We start from the raw sequence: 21,907 nt of genomic DNA, 5'->3' as shown, positions 1-21,907 counted from the left end.
ATGGAGGTTAAAGGTCTCTCCCTAGGATTAGACAGTAAATAAATGTCTGAGGTCACATTTGAACTCACACCTTCCTGAGCCCAGGTCTAGTACTCACTGTGCTACCTCACTGCCCCAAAGTGAGGGTGGGAAACCTGGTTCTAGCTCTGACTATAAATGTAGAATAGAAGAATTTCAAGATTATGGTGATTAGGTTTTCCAGTACTTCGTCATTGGAGAAGGACTTCAGATTATAATACTCATAGTTTAAAAAAAAAACTATGTAACTCTTGATCCCTGCAAATCTTTTCTTACCCACATTGCCACTGACACAGAAAGAAAACTTCTTGATTTTACAGATGAGGAAACTGAGACCTAAGTGGGATTAAGTGACTCACCTAAGGTCACACAGCTATTAAATGGCAGAGCTGGGATTCAGACTCCAGTTCTCTGATTCCAAATTTCTAATTCTGCTGCCATTTTTTGGCTAAAGGATTTATTATCATATAACAAAGCTCACCAACAGTGAGCTTCTCTGGATTTTACTAACTTGATTTTTAAAAATAGTCGGTGATAGTATTTTTCTTGAAACTAAGGGCTCCACTGGAAATCCCCAGGCCATTCCATGCATGCACTATGGGTCATTTGTTGTAAGATTGTAGAAGAGTTTCAAGTCAGAACACACACACACACACACACACACACACACACACACACACACACACACACATAATCTTTACTATATGTTATACTCTTGAAATGTATTGAATTCAAGTCTACTAAAACACTCAAATCTTTTTCAAACTTCTGTCTTACCCCATCTCTATGTCTTGTGCTTGTGAAACTGATCTTTGGAGCCCACATATAAAACTTTACATTCATTTCTTTTAAATTTAATCTTAATAAATTCCAGAAAACCTGTCTAACCTGTCAAGATCTTTTTGGATCCTGACTCTGTCATCCAGTGTATTAGCTCTACCTTTCAGCTTTCTGTTATTTGCAAATTTAGTAAGCATGCCATCTCTGCCTTTATCTAAGTCATTAGTAAATATGGAGAACAGCACAACTGCAAGCATAGATTCCTGGTGGGATTCCACTAGAATCCTCCTTTTAAGGTGACACTGAACCATTAAGTGACTACTCATTAGGAGTTGGACACTCAGCCACTTTAGAATCTACCTTAGCTGTGTAGCTCATCTCTCTCTATGTTTCCCACAAGAAATGTAAAGGAAATTTTTGTCAAATGGTTTGGTAAAATTTGTATAACATATGTGTAAGCTAAATCAGTAGCATTCTCAAATTCACCTGTTAGCTAATCTGTTAAAAAAAGGAAATGAGGTTAATTCTTTATAGCCTATTCTCGAAAAACTTAGTTACTGCTTTCCTTTCTAAGTGTTCCTTGGCTCTCCTGTTAATAGTACATTCTAAAATTTGCCAGGAGTCAAATAATTAGAAAGACACTTTGTAACAACTCTGTTTTACATCCATGTGATTACTAAAGCTGGTAAAAGAGGAAAATAGACAATGTTGAAGGGCAAGTGGAAAGATAAGCACACTAATCTATTACTAGTTCACTTGTTAATTGGTCCAAACATTGTGTAAAAGAATGAATGAATCAGGGAAAAGCATTTATTAAATGACTCCTTGTATCAAGTACTATATTAAATCTTGGGGATTTATACAAGGAAATGTCAAATTCTTCTGTTAGTTGGAGAAACATCTACTGGTTTATATGTAAATAATAGCAAGAGAAGACATGTATAATATAACTGTTTATAAACCATCATTTGTAATAATAAAAAACTGGAGGGGGAACATCTGATAATGTTGAATGAATTGTAGTATATGAATGTTATTGTATAGGAAGGAAATGATAGATATGAAGAATTCAAAGAACATATATGGGAACAGTCATATAAAGAAAATAGAGCCAAAAATAGATATGAAGATAATGTGAGATATTTATGTATATAAATATATAGATATCCATACACATGTATGTACAAATGTACACAAGTGTAATATATTACACACATACACCACATATAGATGTAGACATAACACATACACACATATATATACACATACATATACAACCATAAAAAGGCAACACAACTCAGGTAAAAAGATAATCAGAATATTTGTACCAAATAATTACAATTAAAACATCATAAACAATAGATCATAAAAGCATAACTGTGTACTAGAAGTCACAGTCTCTTGATGGAACAGAAGTGTGGTAGGAGGTGGGGAGGTAGTTGTTGGATAATATCTTTAAAAGCAAAACAAAACGCATCAGTAATTTAAAAAATATATTTATAATTTTATTTTCCCCATTCCATGTAAAAACAATTTTTAATATTTTCTTTAAAATTTTTGATTTCCAAATTCTCTCCCTTCTTCCCTCTCCACTCATTGAGAAGACAATCAATCTGATATATGTTAAAAATGGGTATTCATGCAAAATATAGATTATATAATAGTCATATCTTAAAAGAAAACAGACCAAAAAGAAAAAAAAAACTCGAGAAAAATAAAGTAAAAAAGTATGATTTGATCTGTATTCAGACATATCAGTTCTTCCTCTTGGGATGGATAGCATTTTTCATAATAAGTCCTTCAGAGTAATTTGGAATCATTGTATAGCTGACAATAACTAAATCATTAACAGTTGATCATCTTACAATATTGCTGTTACTGTGCACAATGTTCTCTGGGTTCAACTCATTTCACATTGCATCAGTTCATGTTAAGTCTTTTCAGGTTTTTTCCTGAGAGTTTTATGCTCATTTCTTATAGCACAGTAGTATTCCATCACAAACATAACCTTCAATTTCCAGTTATTTGCCACGAGAAAAGAGCTGCTACATATAAGTATATACATATTGGAATATATGGATCCTTTTCCTTTTTGATTTTTAATCACTTTTAGAATACAGACCTAGTAGTAGTATTGCTAGGTCAAAAGGTATGTATTATTTTATTACAGCTTTTAGGCATAGTTTCAAATTGCTTTACCGAGTGGTTGAATCAGTTCACAATTGTACCAACAGTGCATGAAGGTCTCATTTTTCTCACATCCCTTCAATTTTCTTTTCTGTCCTATAAGCAGTCTAATAGGTATGAAATAGTACCTCAGAATTGTTTTAATTTTCATTTCTCCAATAAATAGCAATTTAAAGAATTTTTCATTTGGCTAAAGATAGCTTTGATTACTTCATCTGAAAACTCTTCCTATCTTTTGATCATTTATCAATTCTGGATGATTCTTAATTTTATAAATTTGACTCACTTCTCTATGTGTTTGAAAAATGTAGCCTTAATCAGAGAAACATACTACATACTTCAAAACTTTTTTCACAATTACTTTTGCCCACTATATTTACATTCATTCCATTGCCCCACACCGGCGCCCCCCATTCTATTCTCTCCTTTCCATCTGTTCCTCTTCAGGTCTTTTGCTTCTGACTTCTCTCCCCCCAGTCTGCCCTCCCTTCTATTGCTTCCATCTTTGAGTCAATTCTGATGAGAGTAGCATTCTAGGGTTTCCAGCCACCTCCCCCATATTCTCTCCTCCAGTCATTTTTAAAAGAAAAAAAAAAAACACAAGTCTAGTTGTAAGACATTTATAAATTTTTTAAAATAGATTTTCCTAATGTTAACTTTGTTTATAATAATCAGGTTAACAGAATGAAATATGTAAGGTTTCTTGTTTTATCCTATTGCTTATTCCAGACTTTAAACCTAGTTTTATTTAAGTAATTTTTAATATTTCATAGATTCTGGCTTTATCTTTTAAGTTTTACCAACTACGTGTTGCCCTTAGAAAAAATTAAATTCAAATCATTAAAATTCTTCTGAGGGGTGGCTAGGTGGCACAGTGGATAGAGCACCAGCCCTGGAGTCACGAGTACCTGAGTTCAAATCTGGCCTCAGACACTTAAAAATTACCTGGCTGTGTGGACTTGAACAACCCACTTAACCCCATTTGCCTTGTAAAAAAATACTAAAAAAAAAAATCTTCCAAACCTAATTTTTTTTCCCAATGCCTGAGTCATCCTTTGACAGCTAATGAGGTTACATAAGAAGGAATATTCACTTTTTTGTCCTGATGTGGAGTCTACCCTGTTTATTATAGCATTATTATGATAATAACTAAATGGAAAGTTAGAACGAGGAGAGGTTAAAAGTCTCTCCATACTGTAGATGGTGACTTAAGGGAAGATAAAGTTTACATATAATAGTGACCTTTTACTTTAGAAGACACATTTAAACTTTGAGTGGATTTTTTAATGTTTAAATAACCTTTCAAAAGATCTTTTGAGTACTACTTCTGAAATGGTTTATTCTTTATTTTGACAAATTAAAATAAAATTTTTAGATAATTGTAAATAAATGACCTGATGTTGAAAATTAATGTCTTCTGTAAACATGTTTAACACAAATCTGACTTCATCACTGAGGGAAGGGGTGGGGTGGGAAGGGATGCTGGAAGGAAATTTTATAACCTAAAAATGTACATATACATATAGATGAATGTTGAAAAACCTTTGTAACATGTATTTGGAAAAATAAAATATCAATTAAAGAAAAAAGGAAAGTTAGTGTCTAGTACAGGTGTTCTTGTAGCTCCATAGATGCAAGGTTATGTGAGTAAATGCTTTAACAGCCAGCTCCCTGGATGTGAAATGCCTTAATACTTTTATGTTCAAAATGAATAATTAGCATTTTATTCTTCATCACTTTTTTTTTTTAGGTTTTTGCAAGGCAAATGGGGTTAAGTGGCTTGCTCAATGCCACACAGCTAGGTAATTATTAAGTGCCTGAGACCAGATTTGAATCCAGGTACTCCTGACTCCAAGGCCGGTGCTTTATTCACTATGCCACCTAGCCACCCCTCTTCATCACTTTCTTAAGTCTACACAATAACCAACACAATAAATCAAGCTATCATTTGTCATATTTGTTGATTTTTGATATGTGTTCACATTGAAAATTTAATAATTGACTCCCATGAGCTTGCCCCAGCAGACCCCTTTGATAGTGTGGTAGAGCCTAATGATCCTTTCTCAGACTTGGGTTTTTAAATGTATAAAATAAAATACATAAGATTTTAAAAGGAAACCAATTATATAGAAACAATTTATCAAAATATTAAAAATTCAAAGTTTACAGACCCCCCCCCCAAATGTATGAAGACCTCCTGGTCTAATGTATGATTTATCTTAAAGTTATACTGTACCAAAATAATTTTACCAAAATGCCTGAGAACTACTGATTTTTCAATTATTTGTATGTCAGAGAAAGAAGAGTTCACTGTTTTGAGGGTAGGGAATTTAACATCTTTTTCATTTAATTGATTCATTTGCAACAGAGAAAATTAACCATGCCAATTATGCTGCAGCATATCACAAAATTCCCAGCTTCTAACCCCTTCCCCTCTGGGGGTGGAGAGAAGACAGGAAAATAGTTGCAATTATTTATATTTTATATATTTTTAAGGATTTTATTTATTATTTTATTTTATTTTAATTTCTTTTTGGTTTTTGCAAGGCAGTGGGGTTAAGTAACTTGCCCAAGGTCACACAGCTAGGTAATTATTAAGTGTCTGAGGCCAGATTTGAATTTAAGTACTCCTGACTCCAGGGCTGGTGCTCTATCCACTGCGCCACCTAGCTGCCCCTATTTTTAAGGATTTTAAAGGGCCAGATTTTAAAGGGACACAAAATAATTTATGATTTTTTTTTTGTGCTTTGTTGGATTTCTTTGAAAGTTCTTATTTACAGTTCAATTGAGGGGCGGCTAGGTGGCACAGTGGATAGAGCACCAGCCCTGGAGTCAGGAGTATCTGAGTTCAAATCCCGCCTTAGACACTAAATAATTACCTAGCTGTGTGGCCTTAGGCAAGCCACTTAAACCTGTTTGCCTGGCAAAAAAAAAAAAAACAAAAAAAAACCCTAAGGGAAAAAAAGACATTACAATTCATTTGAATAGAATGCTTCATTTTATTTTATTTTTCATTTATTTATTTTGGATTTTAATTCATATTTTATTTTATTCTTCCGGTTCCAAAGTTTTTCAACATTCATTCACATGCATATGCATATTTTTAAGTTACATAATTTCCTTCCACCCTCCCTTTCCACCCCTACCCCCAGCGGTGAACAGTCAGATCAGCATTGTACATACATATTTGTGTTTAATAAATTTACAGATTAGTCAATTTCTATAAAAGGAATTAGGATTAAGGGGAAAAAAAAGAAAACCATGAAATAGGAAGAAATCCAACAAGAGAAATTTTTAAAAAGTGAATGTAGTTTTCATTCAGATTCTGAAGGGTTGTTTTGGTTGTTGTTTTGTTTTGTTTTCCTTCCTCTGGTTGGGATTAACACTGTCCATACCAGTCTAATACAATTGCCCCAGCTCTCTGAATTGTGAGGAGCTGCATCCATCAAGGTTGATCATCTCACAATGTTGTTAATGAATACAATGTTCTCTTGGTTCTGCTCCTTTTGTTCCGCATCAGTTCCTGTAATTTATTCCATGCTTCTCTAGAGACCAACCATTTATGGTTTCTTATAGAATAATAATATTCCATATATCAAAACTTGTTCAGCCATTCTCCAATTCTTTGCCACTACAAAAAAGAGCTTTTCCACTTTTTATGATTTCTTCTGGATATAGGCCTAGTATTGGAATTGCTGGGTCAAAGGGTATGATCAGTTTTATTTCCCTTTGGGAAATGTTGTTCTCCAGAATGATTGGATCAGTTCACAATTCCACCACAACTTCTCTGACGTTGATTGTTTTCCTTTTTTGTTGTCTTAGCTAATCTGATAAGTATGAGGTGATATCTCATAATTGTTTTAATTAGCATTTCTCTAATCAATAAAGAATGTTTCATTTTAACCTTAGCTTTAAAATGAAAAGCCTATTTCAAGATATCCTCACAGTGAAGAACGTAGTGACAGGAATAACAGAGTGAGAGAAGCCTGTGATGTCATGTGCAAAGGAGGGACACAAGACTTGTGTTTCCAAGAGTAAGCAAGCAAGCACATAAATAGTTATTATGGAAATTAGGTTTCTATGAATGGTTCACACAATCTTCTTAGAGGGCAATGACCTTTAGATCCATGCTGTGGTGGATGTCCCCAGGTCTCCACTTTTCTGTGATTTCTTTCACTTTTAATTAATTTTCTCATCAAATATACAAAGATGTAGAAATGTATTATAGAATGTTGCTACAGTAAATCAGAAGAAAATGTAAAAAAAGCCATTTGAGAGTTACTATTTTTAATGTTACTACCTCTGTATAGAAATTGATTAGCATTTCGTACCTACTAGATTCCAGGTAGTGTGGGTCATAACAGTCTTTGTTCTCAGAGAGCTTACTTTCTGACAGGAGGGACAAATACAGATATAACCATATACATATATATATATATATATATATATTTATACGTATTATATATAATAAATCTAAAGTCATTTGGGAGGCATCAGGAGGGGTTTTGTGTAGCCTATAGTGCTTGAAAGAAGAGATCAATTCTAGTAAGAGAGTTGAGAAGAGAGGGCTTTCAGAGAGAAGCAACAGCAGAGACATGGGATATCTTGTCTAAGAAACAGAGAAAGCTAGGAATCTAAGTTCAGGAAGGTGCATAGATGGGTAGCTTGTTATAAAGGACTTTCAAAGCTTGGACAGAGGACTTTAAAAAAATGGGTTGATTGATTCTTAGAGGCACTAAGGGAATGGCATGGTTAATTTGACACCAAAGGATAATATCTGTCAGTTTTGTAGAAGGTGGATTAAATTGGGGAAAAACCTGAAACTAGAAGACCACTTAGCAGACTGAAGTGATGTAAGAATCTGGGTGAGAGGAACTGAACTGAGAGGGGCAAATATGAAGTTGGATATGAATTGGAAGAAAATTGAATATGAGATTTTTGATTGTAGAAATGGCAGATTTGGACAGCGGATTGGTTTTTTGGGGGTAAAGTAGAATGAGTCAAAGAGAATATCAAAGTTTAAGAACCTGGGAGAGCAGAAGAAAGTTTAGAAGAGCAGTGTGTTGGTAGGAACGAAGAACTCTGTTTTGGACATGATAAGTTTGAAATATATTTAAGATATCAGGTTTGAAATGTCTAATAAAGAATTGGTGAAGGGGCGGCTAGGTGGCGTAGTGGATAAAGCACCGGCCTTGTAGTCAGGAGTACCTGGGTTCAAATCCAGTCTCAGACACTTAATAATTACCTAGCTATGTGGCCTTGGGCAAGCCACTTAACCCTGTTTGCCTTACAAAAACCTAAAAAAAAAAAAAAGAATTGGTGAGATTATATTGAAACTCAAGGGAGCAATTACAGCTGGCTCTATAGATCTGGGAGTCATCTACATTGAGATCATAATTAAACCCATGGGAACTGATGGAGTCACTAAGAGAGAAGAGTACCCTGGACAGAATCTTAGAAAATTATGTATAATGTGGATAGTGAACCAGCCAAGGAGACTAAGGAGTGACTAAGTAGGGTAGGGTAGTAGGAGGAGCAAGAGAGAATAGCTGCTTGAAAATCACCACAGGAAAGAGTATCTAGGTGGACATGTTGGTTAACAGTACCTAGAATCAACTAGACTTATGGTTCAGAATTTAGACTCATTAAATATAATTCAATATGACAAAAGAAACCAAATAAAACCTAAGATTTGAATACATAGCATAATTATATTTGTAGTATGAAAAAAATTGTCAAGAAAATCCAGTATTAGAGTGTGTAAATTGAAGTCACCATATTTGACTCCATAAAGTGACATGCAAATCTCAAGAGGAAAAAAGTTATAAGAAACAATTCTTGCCACCTAAATTTCCTAATTACCCTAAAAAAACATTAATTTGTTACATGTAGTTTATGTAACAGTGTTTCAAGAACCTAGCTGAAATGATTTTTGGAATCAAAGGATATTCATGTAGAATATAACTTTGATCCCTGCTTTGACATTTCGGTCTGCTGTATTAGAGAAGTTTTGGAATTATTAGGAAAGTGAAATGTATTTTCTTTTAAACATAATAACTAGCATTTATTTGGTCATTTAAACTTTGCAAAGCACCATAAAAATAATTTATTTTATCCTCACAATAATCATGGGGATTTAGTTGCTGTATTACAGATGAGGAAACTGAGGCAGATTCATACTAAGATAAAAGGGGCTGTAGAAGGTTGTAGAGGAAGGAAGTTATCTTAGTGTGTGCTTGAAAATCTTGGTAAGGAGAAAATTGATGAGATGAAAGATCTTTACTTGCTTCCCATTCCATTCCTCACAAATGCACTTCTTTGATGTTCAGAAACAAACCATCTCAGAATTATATTACTTTTTATATTAATTATATTATATTATCATATATTCTTAATAGATCATATTATATGTATGTCTTTGAAACAGTAAATAAGTTATATATATAGATGGTTATCTAAATTTTCCTAACAGTTTAGAATGTATAAGTAAAAACTTTGTGTTTTCTAATAGATTGACTTCGTCCATTTGAATCCTCCCTGAAAAGAAATTGTATCTTGCCAGTCATTATTTTGTTAAAACCAAAAACTTTCATTTATTAATTAATTCCATTGAAAATACTTTATAATGCTTACTAGCAACTTTAGAAGACACTATATATATATATATATATATATATATATATAAATTTATCCTCTTTAAAATGGTATTTTCAGTCATTGAAATAAAATGATACTGTACTAATTCTCATTTATGGGAAATGTGTTTAAGCAAATTGACAAAATGTTTAATGTCCGAAACACTGAATTCAGAGTGGTTAAAAGTTAAATGTAGAGAAAAATATTGTTTGTAATTACCATTTGTATTCATGAAAGAAATGTAAAATCCTTTTTATACTTTTGCTTCAGTGAAGTGCATAACAAAGTTATATTCTAATGGCATTTAAAACAGATCTAGTTTTATCAAAATACAACTCGCACTTCATTTGATTTGATTTGATAATTCCAGCTAGAAGTAAATTACAAAAAATTATTTCATGCTGGAATTGTATGAAAATCATCTTTAAGATGTAGCCTAATAGGAACATAAAGTGATGTGGAAGTATATGTAATATATATGATTTAGTCATCACCCTTCTGTATGTAGAAGTAATGGCCAAAATATATGCTTTTATATTCTTTTTCCTAAAATTTTTAGATGTATATTTAACTTGAAAAAATAATCTAGAACCAGTAGGTACACTAAGAGGGGGGGGGGCAAAGATAGGCTACCATTTGCCAACCACAAAACAATTTAAGCTGAAAGTGAAATATTAAAACTTTGTGACTGTGCTTCATAATCCTTTAGTAGGATATCTTGTAACTCATTCAATGTTCATTTTCCCACAGAGTTCATTGAAAAACATTTATAGTCAATTTTTGGTGGCATTAGAATCATTAAAGACATTTTGGGATATCATGGATGAGATTGACCAGAAGACTTGGATTCTTGAGCCAGAAAAACCCACACGCAGTGCAACTACAAGAAGAATTGCAATAGGTAAAGTTAAAAATTAAGCTTTTTTAAAAAAAAAAGTAGTTTATTTTATTTTAAGGGAAAATCATTAAAGGGTATCTATTCAGTTGGTAACTGACTTCTTTGTATACTGCTAATATGTTGAATATTAAAAGGGAGGTAAAGAGTATAATTGGGTGCAGCTAGGTGAAGCAGTGGATTTGACAATATTTGTCAATATTGATCAATCAATTGGTCAATAAAGATCTTCTAATATTACCCTCATACAATTCCAATCTCAGAATATGGAGATTATGGAAATTAATTAGTGAATAGAATTGAACAAGGACAGCTAGGCAGCACAGATGATAGAGTGTTGGTCTTGTAGTCAGGAAGACTCATCTTCTTGTGTTCAAATCTGGCCTCAGACAATAAGCCTGTGTCCTTGAGCAAGCCATTTATCCTTGTATGCCTCAGTTTCTAAGTTGAAGAAGGAATCAGATATAATTGAAAAATGCCTTAAAGGCAAAAAAAATACAAATTTTTTGAATATAATTTTCTTTTTAATTTAATATTTTATTTGTCCCTAGTTATTTTAAATTGAATTTTTAATATTCATTTCTAAAACTTTTGAATTCCAAATTCTCTCCCTTCCTGCCTCCCACTCTAACTCCACCTCCATTGAGAGGGCAAATAATTCGACATGGGTAATACAGGTGTAGTCATGCAAAACATTTCCATAATAATCTTGTTGTGAAAGAAAATACAGACCAAAATAAAAATTGATCAAGAAAAATAAAGTTAAAAAAATATGCTTTAATCTGTATTCAGGCACCATCAATTTTTTTTCTCTGGCGTTTACATAGCATTTTTCATCATAAGCCTCTCAAAATTGTCTTGGGGGTGGTAGAGTCAAGATGGCAGCATGAAGGCAGCATTTTTCCAGGAACTCCTTCCCCCCAAAACTCCAAAAGCCATCAAATTATGACTATCCAAAATTTAGAGGGGCAGAACCCACAGAAAGACTGAGTGATCCTTTTTCACAGTCCAAGATAACTTAGAAGTTCCATGGGAAAGGTGTGTTTCACTAGGACTGGGAGTTGGAAAAAGCCCTAGTCACGGTGCAGCCCAGGAATAGCTTGAAGGGGCAGAGAGAGAATTCTGCTACAACAGAATGAATATGGAGTGATGAACACTGGCCACAGAACCTACAGCGAGAATCTGGAGAAACCAGCCTGCACTTCCAGAACACAGCCCACAGATGGTAAGGGGGTAAGGGGAGATTGAAGAAATTTCTCTGCTCTCCCTGGACTGCTGTTTGCCCACACTCAGGTCCAGGTTGCAGTTTGGGCTTCCATACCAAGATAGCCAAGCGGGGCACCTCCTTACAGCTCCAGGACAGAGGGAAGTGCTGTGGTCATCTACATATCAAAACACAGGGAAGAGAGCATAAGACCTTGGAGGAATAAAGGTCCCAGTGGGGTGTCCCAAGAAAAAAAAAACCTGTCAATTAGTCTTGGGCTGGGGAAATGAGTAAACAACAGAAAAAGAAGACTCTGACCATAGAAAATTACTTTAGTCCCATGGAAGATCAAAACACATACTCAGATGATGACAGAATCAAAGCTTCCATATCCAAAACCTCCAAGAAAAATAGAAAATGGGCTGAGACTATGTATGAGCTCAAAAAAAAAAAGACTTTGAAAATCAATTAAGGGAGGTGGAGGAAAAATTGGGAGGAGAAATGAGAACGATGCAGAAAAATCATGAAAACCAAATCAGCAGCTTGGTGGCAGAAATATAAAAAAATACTGAAAAAAATAATGTTAAAAGCCAGTTTAGACTAAGTGGAAATAGCAAAAAAAAAAAAAAAAAAAAGGCAAATGAGAAGAATGCCTTAACAAAGCAGAATTGGCCAGATGGAAAAGGAGATTAAAAAAAAAGCTCTATGAAGAATATAACTCCTTAAAATGCAGAATGGAACTAAAGAAAGTGGATGACTTTGCAAGAAATCAGGAAGAAATAAAACTCTTCCAAAGAAAATGTGAAATATCTCATTGGAAAGACAACCGGCCTTGAAAAACAGATCCAGAATAAATAATTTAAAAATTATTGGGCTACCTGAAAGTCAGAACCAGGAAAAGAGCCTAGACTTCATTTATCAAGAAATAATACAGCAAAATTTCTCTGAGATCCTAGAAGCAGAGGATAAAATAGAAATTGAGGGAATTCACTGGTCATCTCCTGAAAGAGATCCCAAAAGAAAAACATCCAGGATCATTATAGCCAAATTCTAAAACTCCCAAGTGAAAAAGAATACTAAAAGCTCCAGAAACAAACAATTCAACTACCATGGCTCTATAGTCAGGATTACACAGGATTTGGCAGCATCTATATTAAGGACTCGTAGGAATTGGAATATGATATTCTGGAAGGCAAAAGATCTTGGTTTACAACTAAGAATCAACTACTCAGCAAAACTGAACATCCTCTTTCAGGGGAAAAGATGGACTTTCAATGAAACAGGGAACTTTGAAACTTTCCCATTCAAACAACCAGAGCTTAACAAAGTTTGATCTTCAAGTACAGGACTCTGGTAAACCATAGAGGGGATGGATGAGAAGGACTAACTATGAGGAACTTAATGATGCTGAACTGTTTGTATTCCTGCATGGGAAGAAGATATTGATAACTCATATGAACTTTCTCATTCATAAGAGCAATTAGAAGAAGCATATATAGACAGGGCACAGGAAGGAGCAGAATATAATGGTATAATATAGTAAAAAGATGGTGTCATTGGGTAATAAAGGAAAGTGCTGGGAGGAAGGGAAAGGAGATGAAGAAGTAAAGGCTAAGAAATTTAACATGAGTCAAGAAAAAGTTTTCTCAGTGGAGTGGAACAGGAGAAGGCAAGGGGGGGGATTAGTAAGCCTTCATTCTTATAAGAAATGGCTCAGAGAGGAAATAACATACACACTTAATAGGGTATAGAAATCTATCTTACCCTAGAGAAAAATGAGAGGAAAGGGATGGGATAAGGGGGGAATGGGGTGAGGGAAGGGCGGGGAATAGGTGATAGAAGAGAGGGAAGATTGTGGGAGAGGGTACTCAGATACAATACACTTTTAGACAGGGAAAGGAAAGAGAGAATAGAATAAATAAGAATGTGAAGGAATAGAGTGGAGGTACAGCTAGTAATAGCAACTGTGGGAAAAATATTGAAGCAGCTTCTCTGGTGGACTTATGATAAAGAAGGCAGTTTAACCCAGAGACAGAGCCATTGGAATCTGGACACAGACTGAAGTACATTTTTTTCCTCTTTCTCACTATTCTTAAGGTTTCTCATCTTCTGGGGGGGGGGGTTATGTTTACTCTTATAACAAAATTATTGTAATAATATAAAATAAATAAATTTAGATTCTTCACTAAAAAAAGAAAAAACAAAAAAATTATCTTATGTAATTTTGCTATCTCTTTATACTTGATTTTTCTTCCTTAAGGTATGACTTCTCTGTCATCACATTAAACTTAGATCATTGTATAGCATAAAAACAATGTAAAGACTAAAAGACTGCCTCCTGTGGGGGTAGGGGAGGAAATCGAGATTAGGGGGAAAATTGTAAAATTCAAAATAAATAAAATCTTTCTTTAAAAAAAAGTTGTCTTGGATCATTGTATTGCTGAGAAAAGCCAATTCATTCACAACTATCATTTTGCAATATCATCTTACAGCACAGAACATTTCACTTTGTAGCATCTCATGATAAGTATTTCCACGTTTTTTGAGAGTATCCTGCTCATCGTTTCTTATAGCACAATAGTATTTCATTTAATCATATACCATGATTTATTCAAGCATTTTTCAATTGATGGGCATCCCCTCAATTTCCAATTCTTTGTCACCAGAAAAAAAGCTGCTATTCAGTGTGATGTGTGTGTGGGTGTGTCTTTGTGTGTGTGCATGTTCCTCTCTTTTGATCATTTATCAATTGGGGATTGACTTTTATTTTCATAAATTTAACTCATTCTCTACATGTTTGAGAAATGTATCAGAGAAACAGGCTTCAAAATTTTTTTCATGGTTCTTTTGCTAACTGATTTCTCTCCATTCCATAGTTCCCTTCCTCACCACCAATTTAAATTCACTTTCTTCTTTCAATCTGGCCCTCTTCAAAAATGTTTTGCTTCTGACTACTCCTTTCACCTCCTCCCCTTCTTTTATCACCTTCCCCTTCTACTTTCTTGTAGAATAAGTTAAAATTCTATACCCAATTGAGTGTGTATGTTCTTCCCTCTTTGGAGCCCATTCTGGTGAAAGTAAGGTTCACTCACTCCCCTTCATCTCCCCCACCACCACCACAATTTCACTGCAAAAAACTCTTCTTGCCTCTTTTATGTGAGATAATTCACTTTCTTCTACTCGTTTAATCTTTTTTCTAAGTACATTCCTCTCTCTCAACCCCTTAGTTTTATTATTTTAGATATCATCCCTTCATATTCAACTTACACCTGTGCCCTTAGTCTATATAAACTCCTAACTGCCCTAATAATGAGAAAGTTCTTATAAGTTAGTAGTCTCATTTTTTTCATGGAGGAATGTAAACAATTTAACCTTATTCAGTCCCTTGTGATTTTTCTTTCTTGTTTACCTTTTTATGCTCACCTTGAATTTTGTATTTGAAGGTCGTTTTTTTATTCAGTTCTTGTCCTTTCATTGGGTATGCTTAAAATTCCTTTATTTCACCTCTTGTCCAAATTTTCCCCTGAAAGATATGTGTGTATATAAACATACACACACACACACACACACACACACACACACACACACACACACATTTTTTATATGTGTGTGTGTGTGTTTATGTATGTATATATGTATTTTTGGTTGTAATCCTAGCTCCTTTGCCATCTGGAATGTCATATTCCAAGCCCTCTGATCCTTTAATGTACAAGCTACTTAATCTTGTGTTATCTTGACTGTGACTCCATGATACTTGAATTATTTCTTTCTGGCTGCTTATAATTTCTCCTTGACCTGAGAGCTTTGAAATTTGATTATAATATTCCTGGAAATTCCTGTGATTCTCTAGGGTTCCTGAGATCTCTTTCAGGAGGTTAATGATTAGTAGATGCTTTTAATTTCAATTTTACTCTCTGGTACTAGAATATCAGGGCAGTTTTTGTTGATAATTTCTTGAAAGGTGATGTTTAAGCTGTTTTTGATAATGGATTTCAGATAATCCAATAATTTTTTAAACTCTCTCTCTTGTTTTCTAGTTGTTTTTCCATTGAGCTATTTCACATTGTCTTCTTTGTTTTATTCTTTTAGTTTTGTTTTGGTGTTTCTTGATTCCCCATAAAGTCATTAGCTTCCATATGATCCATTCTAATTTTTAAGGAATTATTTTCTTCAGTGCACTTTTGAACCTCCTTTTCCATTTGAACAGTTCATTTTTAAGACATTCTTCTCATCATTGGATTTTTGTATCTCTTTTACTCTTTGGCCTACTTGTTTTATAAAGTGTTATTTTCATCAGTATTTTTGTTGTCTCATTTTTTTCATGATTTCTTTACATCAGTCTCATTTCTCTTTCAAATTTTTCCTCTACCTCTCTTATTTGATTTTCAAAATCCTTTTTGAGCTCGCTGATGACCTGAAACCAATTCATATTTTTTCTTGGATGCTTTGGGTGTAGGTTGACTTTGTTATCTTCTTCTGAGTATGTGTTGTGATCTTCCTTGTGACCATGATAACTTTGTGTGGTCAGAGTATTTTTCTGTTGTTCGCTCATTTTCCTAGCTATTATATGGCCTTTAACTCTTTATTAAAGTAAGGCTCTGCTTCCAGGGGGTAGGGCACACTGTCTCAAGATCCAGGGGTTTTCTACAACTGTTTTTAGAGATATTTCTAGGGACCTTTAAGTTGTCAGTTCTTCCAAGGTGATATAATCTAAGGAGAGGGTGTTTACTATTTTCCTGGCCTGTGCTTTGGTCTTGAATGATCACAAGCACTCATTTCTTCCCTGATATAATGATCTCCCTTTCACTGTGGCCACAAGCTCTGATGTTCTAGGGCTTCTATCTGCCCTGCTGTGGCCTAGGACCACAGCCTAGATCTGAGTATGGACAACACAACAGTTTCCTGCCTCCATGCTAGCAAAGAGACCCCTGTAATTTCCTCCTTAATAGTTGTTCAATCCCCTTATTTGGAGAGCTCTAGAAGCAGCAGCAGATTCAGTGGCTTCCAAGACCTGCTCCTGGTTTGCTGGGATCTCGTATGGGTCAGGTTGACCTGAGCTGGACTGCTCTCTTACCCTAGTTCAACAGACCTATTGAACTTCTGAATTATCTTGACCTAGAAAATTGTTTTGCCTCATCTTTTTGTAAGTTTTTCTACTCTAAAATTTGTTTGGGGTCATTATTTAAAGGTATTTGGAGGGGTTGGGGGGAGAACTCAGGTGAATCCCTGCTCTTACTCTACCGTCTTAGCTCTGCCTTCTTTAACATAATTCTCTATCCCAGAATAAATTTGACTTAACTATTATGTGTGGAAAATACAAATATTATGAAAGAAAAATCTATGTAAACATAGACTTTTACTTATATCATTTATACTGTAAAGAAATAGAGAATCCTTTGGAGGCACTAAGTTTATCTGAAGGGATTTTACCCAGGTTACAAAACCAATATGTATTAGAGGCAAAATTTCAGCCCAAGCCTTCTTGCCCCTGAGGCAGGTGCCACACATTTAATTCTCAAGACTAAATTGAAAATAGTTGCCATTCGGTTTTGTTAATGGGAGTTTCCTCACACCATTAAAATAAAGCATCCAGACCTTGAAAAGAGAGAATATTATATAAAATTAGGTGAAACCTCAGAGTTTGAAGGAGCCTTTGTATTTACACTATCACTTAACCACAAAACTTGTATCACTAATGCAGAAATCCTTAAGTTCTTAATAAAGGTTTGCTAGTTGATCGAAACATACGATCTAGATTTACAGTGAAGTTGTTAGTAGATAAATATTCTTCACTTTGGAAAAGGCTTCACAATATAATTCTTTTATGAAGATCCACCAAGCATATCTAAAATAATTCAACATCTGTAGTGTAATGCAAATCATACTTACAAAACGCCACCTTTGCTACTTCTTGCAAAGTATCCCTATTATTTATTTGCTCAACCTACTAGCTTTGCTGTCTAGTACTTAGATCTTGCTGCATCAGAGATTATGAAATGTAGAATATTTATAAATAATACACTTATACTAGAGTTGGCTGGGGAGTAAGTAGAATGCCATATTAACAGTAGAGATGGGGTTTAGCCTTTTGGGGGGGGGGTATGATAATGCTAAGCAAATCCCTGATCATAGCTTCAAATGTCTATCATGAAACCAGAGTTTTAGCTCTGTTCTGTTCTCCATTTCCTATTGTGTATTATTTATAGATAATGATTGAGACCAATAAATATCTCACTTTATGAAATACTGAATATGCCCTTTCCCCACCAGTTTATTTTAGAGGAGAGGGTAATTTTGGCTTTGATAAGTAACATAGTAAACACTTAATACTTGTTGCCTTGAAAATCTGTATTTTGGAGTACAGTTCACATAGGGCAATTGTATCTTTTTCTTTCTAGTGATGATTCATAGCACAATGGGGATGATTTTGAGCTGTGAATCATTTCCAAAGTGCCCAAGGATTACAGTAGTTTCTACCAAGACACTGGATTATATACAAAATAGCTAAATATTCCACTATGCTTGGGTGGAAAGAGTTATTTCCCAGGGCTATTCCATACATAATATTTCTTACCTTATAACTTTAAAAAGCCTAAAGGCGTCCAAACATGAAATAATAAACCAAATTAAGATATATTGGGACAATTGTCAGGCATTAACGAAAGGATTTTCTTCAGAGGTATTCAATAAGTAGCTGTCCTTATGTTTTATTTTCCTCTCATTCCCTATCTTATTTTATTTCTACTTCTTTCAGTGTTTGTAAGAGTAGATATGGATTGGTTTTTCAGTTATCTTCTCCATAATTTAGTAGATTAGTACATTCTTTGGGTTTTTTTTAATAATTATACATTCTAAATAAATATTTATTTTTTAAAAGTTTGAGTTTCAATTTCTCTCCCTCCAGTCCACCCTTTGAGAAGGGAAGTGATAATCAGTTATACAAATTTATACAAATACATCCTTTCTACATTTTCCTTCTAATTCCCTCCATGCTTCAGACATTAATTAATTCCCTTGTAACACACCCAGCTTTGATTCACTGCCACCCTTCCTTTAAGGGCCAAATATTCAGCTAGCTGACTTGAAAACTAAGTTACTTTGGCTCCTACCAAGAAAAATTAAGGCATTGGGAATCCCTTAGAAAGTAAAGAATTACTATTTTTAGTTTAATCAGTTCACAAAAGGCTCTTTTATTCAGAATTTGAAATAAATTAATTTTTTTTAAAGATTTTGGATTTTTAAAAAAATGTCTATTTGGATCATAGTTGTTTTTTCCTTTAACTCAAAGGACTTGTCATTTTTCTTTATTGGTGATGACAACTTCCTTTAATTGTGTTTTAAATATTCTTTATTTTCAGAGTCAACTCAACAACACTTTTACTATAATGTTTGTGTTTGCATAAGCCAAAACCAAAATTGTTCTTGAACAGAGTAAACAACTTAAAGTTCATTCCAAACAACCATTACATTAATGCTCTTTTTGAACTATGGAATTAATAGTAACTAGAAAAAAATCAATAATTAATACGTTACTGAAGTTGTCTTAAGGGAAATTTGAATAAGAAGTAGTTTTTTTTAAGTTTTTTCCAAAACAATTACTTTATTTGTGTGTGTTTGTGTGTGTGTTTCCTTCTAAGTGAATTGTGTTTTTCTTACCTTTGGGGCGGCTGGGTGGGCACTGGCCCTGGAGTCAGGTGTACCTGATTTCAAACCTGGATTCAGACACTTAATAATCACCTAGCTGTGTGACCTTGGGCAAGCCACTTAACCCCATTGCCTTGCAAAAACTAAAAAACCAAAACAAAACAAAAAAACCAAAAAAAGGTATTACCTTGTATTTAGAAGAGTTTATTCATTCGCTTCACAAACCAGCCATAAAGCTTGGCCATATATTGAACATTATAAGGACTTATGTGTCTGAGACAGGATTTGAACCCAGGTACTCCTGACTCCAGGGCCTGTGCTTTATCCACTGCGCCACCTAGCTGCCCCAAGTTGTTTTTTTAAATTCTTTTTTATCATTTATTTTTTCAACCATATGCACAGGTATATTTTTAAGTTACAAAATTTTCTTCCACCCTCCCCACTCCTCTTCCCTCAGCAGTGGTTAGGTTAGCATTGTACATAAATATTTTTGATATGTTTTGATAAAGATATTTACAGATTTTCAGTGTGAGGAATTAGGATTAAGGGAGATACATAAGAGATATTTTTTATAAAGTGTTTAACAGATTCTGAAGGGTTGTTTTTTGTTCCTTTTTTTCTTCTTCCTCTGGATGGGGATAACATTATCCATAGCTAGTCTAATACGGTTGTCCTAGCTCTCTGAACTTCTGAAAGGAGCTGCTTCCATCAAGGTTGATAATCTTACCATGTTGTTGATGTGTACATTGTTCTGTTTCTACTTCCCTCACTCAGCATCAGATCCTGTCCTTCCATGCTTCTCTAGAGTCTGACCATTTATGATTATAGAACAATAATATTCCATAGTATTCATGTACCATAACTTGTTTAGCCATTCCCAATTGTGTGAAACATCATCTATAGAAAAGTAATGTATTTGTTATTTTTATAAGAATCCTCTGAGCACTGTTCAATAAAGTGGAATTCCACTGAATAATTTTGATTTCCTTAACTGTTTAAGAAACTGCTAAACTCTTTGTTTCTGTCTCTCCCCCTCTCCCATCTCCCTTTCCCTCCCCTTACTCTCCCTCTTCCTTCCAGAGCTATAATTATTTTAATTAATTATTTCCATGATCTTTAATTGATATCTTCTCTTTACATTGTAGGAAATAATGTTTCAATAAATATAGATGTAGACCCCAGACATCCCACAATGCTTCCTGAATGTTTCTTTCTTGGTGCTGATCATGGTATGACAGTTTTGTGGGGTTTTTTAAAACTGCTTAATATAGACTAAGTCATCTAGCCTTTGCCTGCTACTATTAAAGTTTTTTTTTATTTTGATTCAACTAACATACAATTAATTGTATTAGCTTTAAAGGAATAAAATAGTAATGTATTTCTCCCTTGTTTTCTCTGTGTACATATCAGGAATTTGAATTATTTCTAGTGGTGAGGATTACCACTTAAAATATTAAAGTATTTTTGGACTTTCTAGTATAGTTTAAAAGCAGGTACTGTTCAAATGTAAAAACTATCCAACGAAAGAAAAATTGACATGTCAGATTTTTTTTTCCCCCTTAAGTGGTAAAACCCCTGGGAATTAAGCTGAGCAAGAATATACATATGTGGTAAGTTGGGAGAAAATAATTTATTTTCCTGTGTTCTTAGCCTTTAGTTCCAAATATACATTTAAAAAATGATTACTAAATTGAAAGTTATTGGATAAATTGTTTTTACTTTTTACTTCTAGGGATCCGGAAAATAGCCTATTACAAAATTTGAAAAATGTTTTAGAAATTGAATTTCCAGCACGTGCCATCTTGGAAAAATCTGTAAGTTATTCAGAAATATTACATTGTCCTAAATAGGGTAACTTAATGAAAGTCAAATGATTTCCTGAAATCTAACAGAAAGAAAAGAAGCTGAAAAGGGAAATAATTGGCAGAATATTATAACAAGGATTTCAAAACTGCAAGCAACAGTTGCATCAAAGAACTTGTTAACCTTTGATTGGTAGTTTTAAATGTACTTTTTTTCATAGCAGTAAGGTGATTAATGACAGACATCATTATTATTCAAAGTGGGGGGGAAAGGTTCAGAGTAGCTAATGAGATGTTTGGTGTTCCTACACCATTCTCATATGGATGACTGAAATAAAGTTCTAATTAGCCTAGTAGATTTGCTTATAAAGAGCATGGTCCAACTTTTTCAATCTTAGCTATCACTATGTTGTACAAATAACCTTACTGGACAAAGTTGTTATGGTTGCAGACTATCATTTTTTAAAAACTGTATATAACTGTAAAAACTTTACCTACCTGTAAAATTCTAGAACTATTAATGCCAAACTCCAGCCTTTACCCATATGTTATATTTTAATACAATATGAGAAAATAATTAAAAGGTCCGAGTTTCATGCCAACCAAGAAAAGGATCCTTTAGAGCATGTTTATTGTGCCAGTGTTACTAAATGAATAAGGAAAATATTCCCTTATATTGTTGGAAGATACACAGTAATGACAGTATCATCTATAAATGATGCTCATTTACCTTGAAAATAA

At 34.0% G+C, this 21,907-nt stretch overlaps 1 protein-coding gene across 3 annotated transcripts in view; it reads left to right on the top strand.

Annotated features, from left to right (window-relative positions):
- Positions 1 to 21,907, top strand: part of FANCL (FA complementation group L) — a 102,227-nt gene that overhangs the window by 70,376 nt on the left and 9,944 nt on the right. For 2 of the 3 annotated variants that reach the window (XM_074206608.1, XM_074206600.1), the window contains exons 8-11: positions 10,372 to 10,522; positions 20,510 to 20,593; positions 20,929 to 20,974; positions 21,097 to 21,178. In XM_074206608.1, the coding sequence (XP_074062709.1) occupies positions 10,372 to 10,522; positions 20,510 to 20,593; positions 20,929 to 20,974; positions 21,097 to 21,178 (363 nt within the window). The remainder of the gene's footprint in view (positions 1 to 10,371; positions 10,523 to 20,509; positions 20,594 to 20,928; positions 20,975 to 21,096; positions 21,179 to 21,907) is intronic. The other variant, XM_074206617.1, reaches the window with a different exon arrangement.

This window comes from Macrotis lagotis, chromosome 1 (assembly GCF_037893015.1).
Source record: "Macrotis lagotis isolate mMagLag1 chromosome 1, bilby.v1.9.chrom.fasta, whole genome shotgun sequence".
Classification (NCBI taxonomy): domain Eukaryota; kingdom Metazoa; phylum Chordata; class Mammalia; order Peramelemorphia; family Peramelidae; genus Macrotis; species Macrotis lagotis.
The sequence above is the reverse complement of the archived record's forward strand: the minus strand, read 5'-3'. Positions and strand labels throughout refer to the sequence as shown.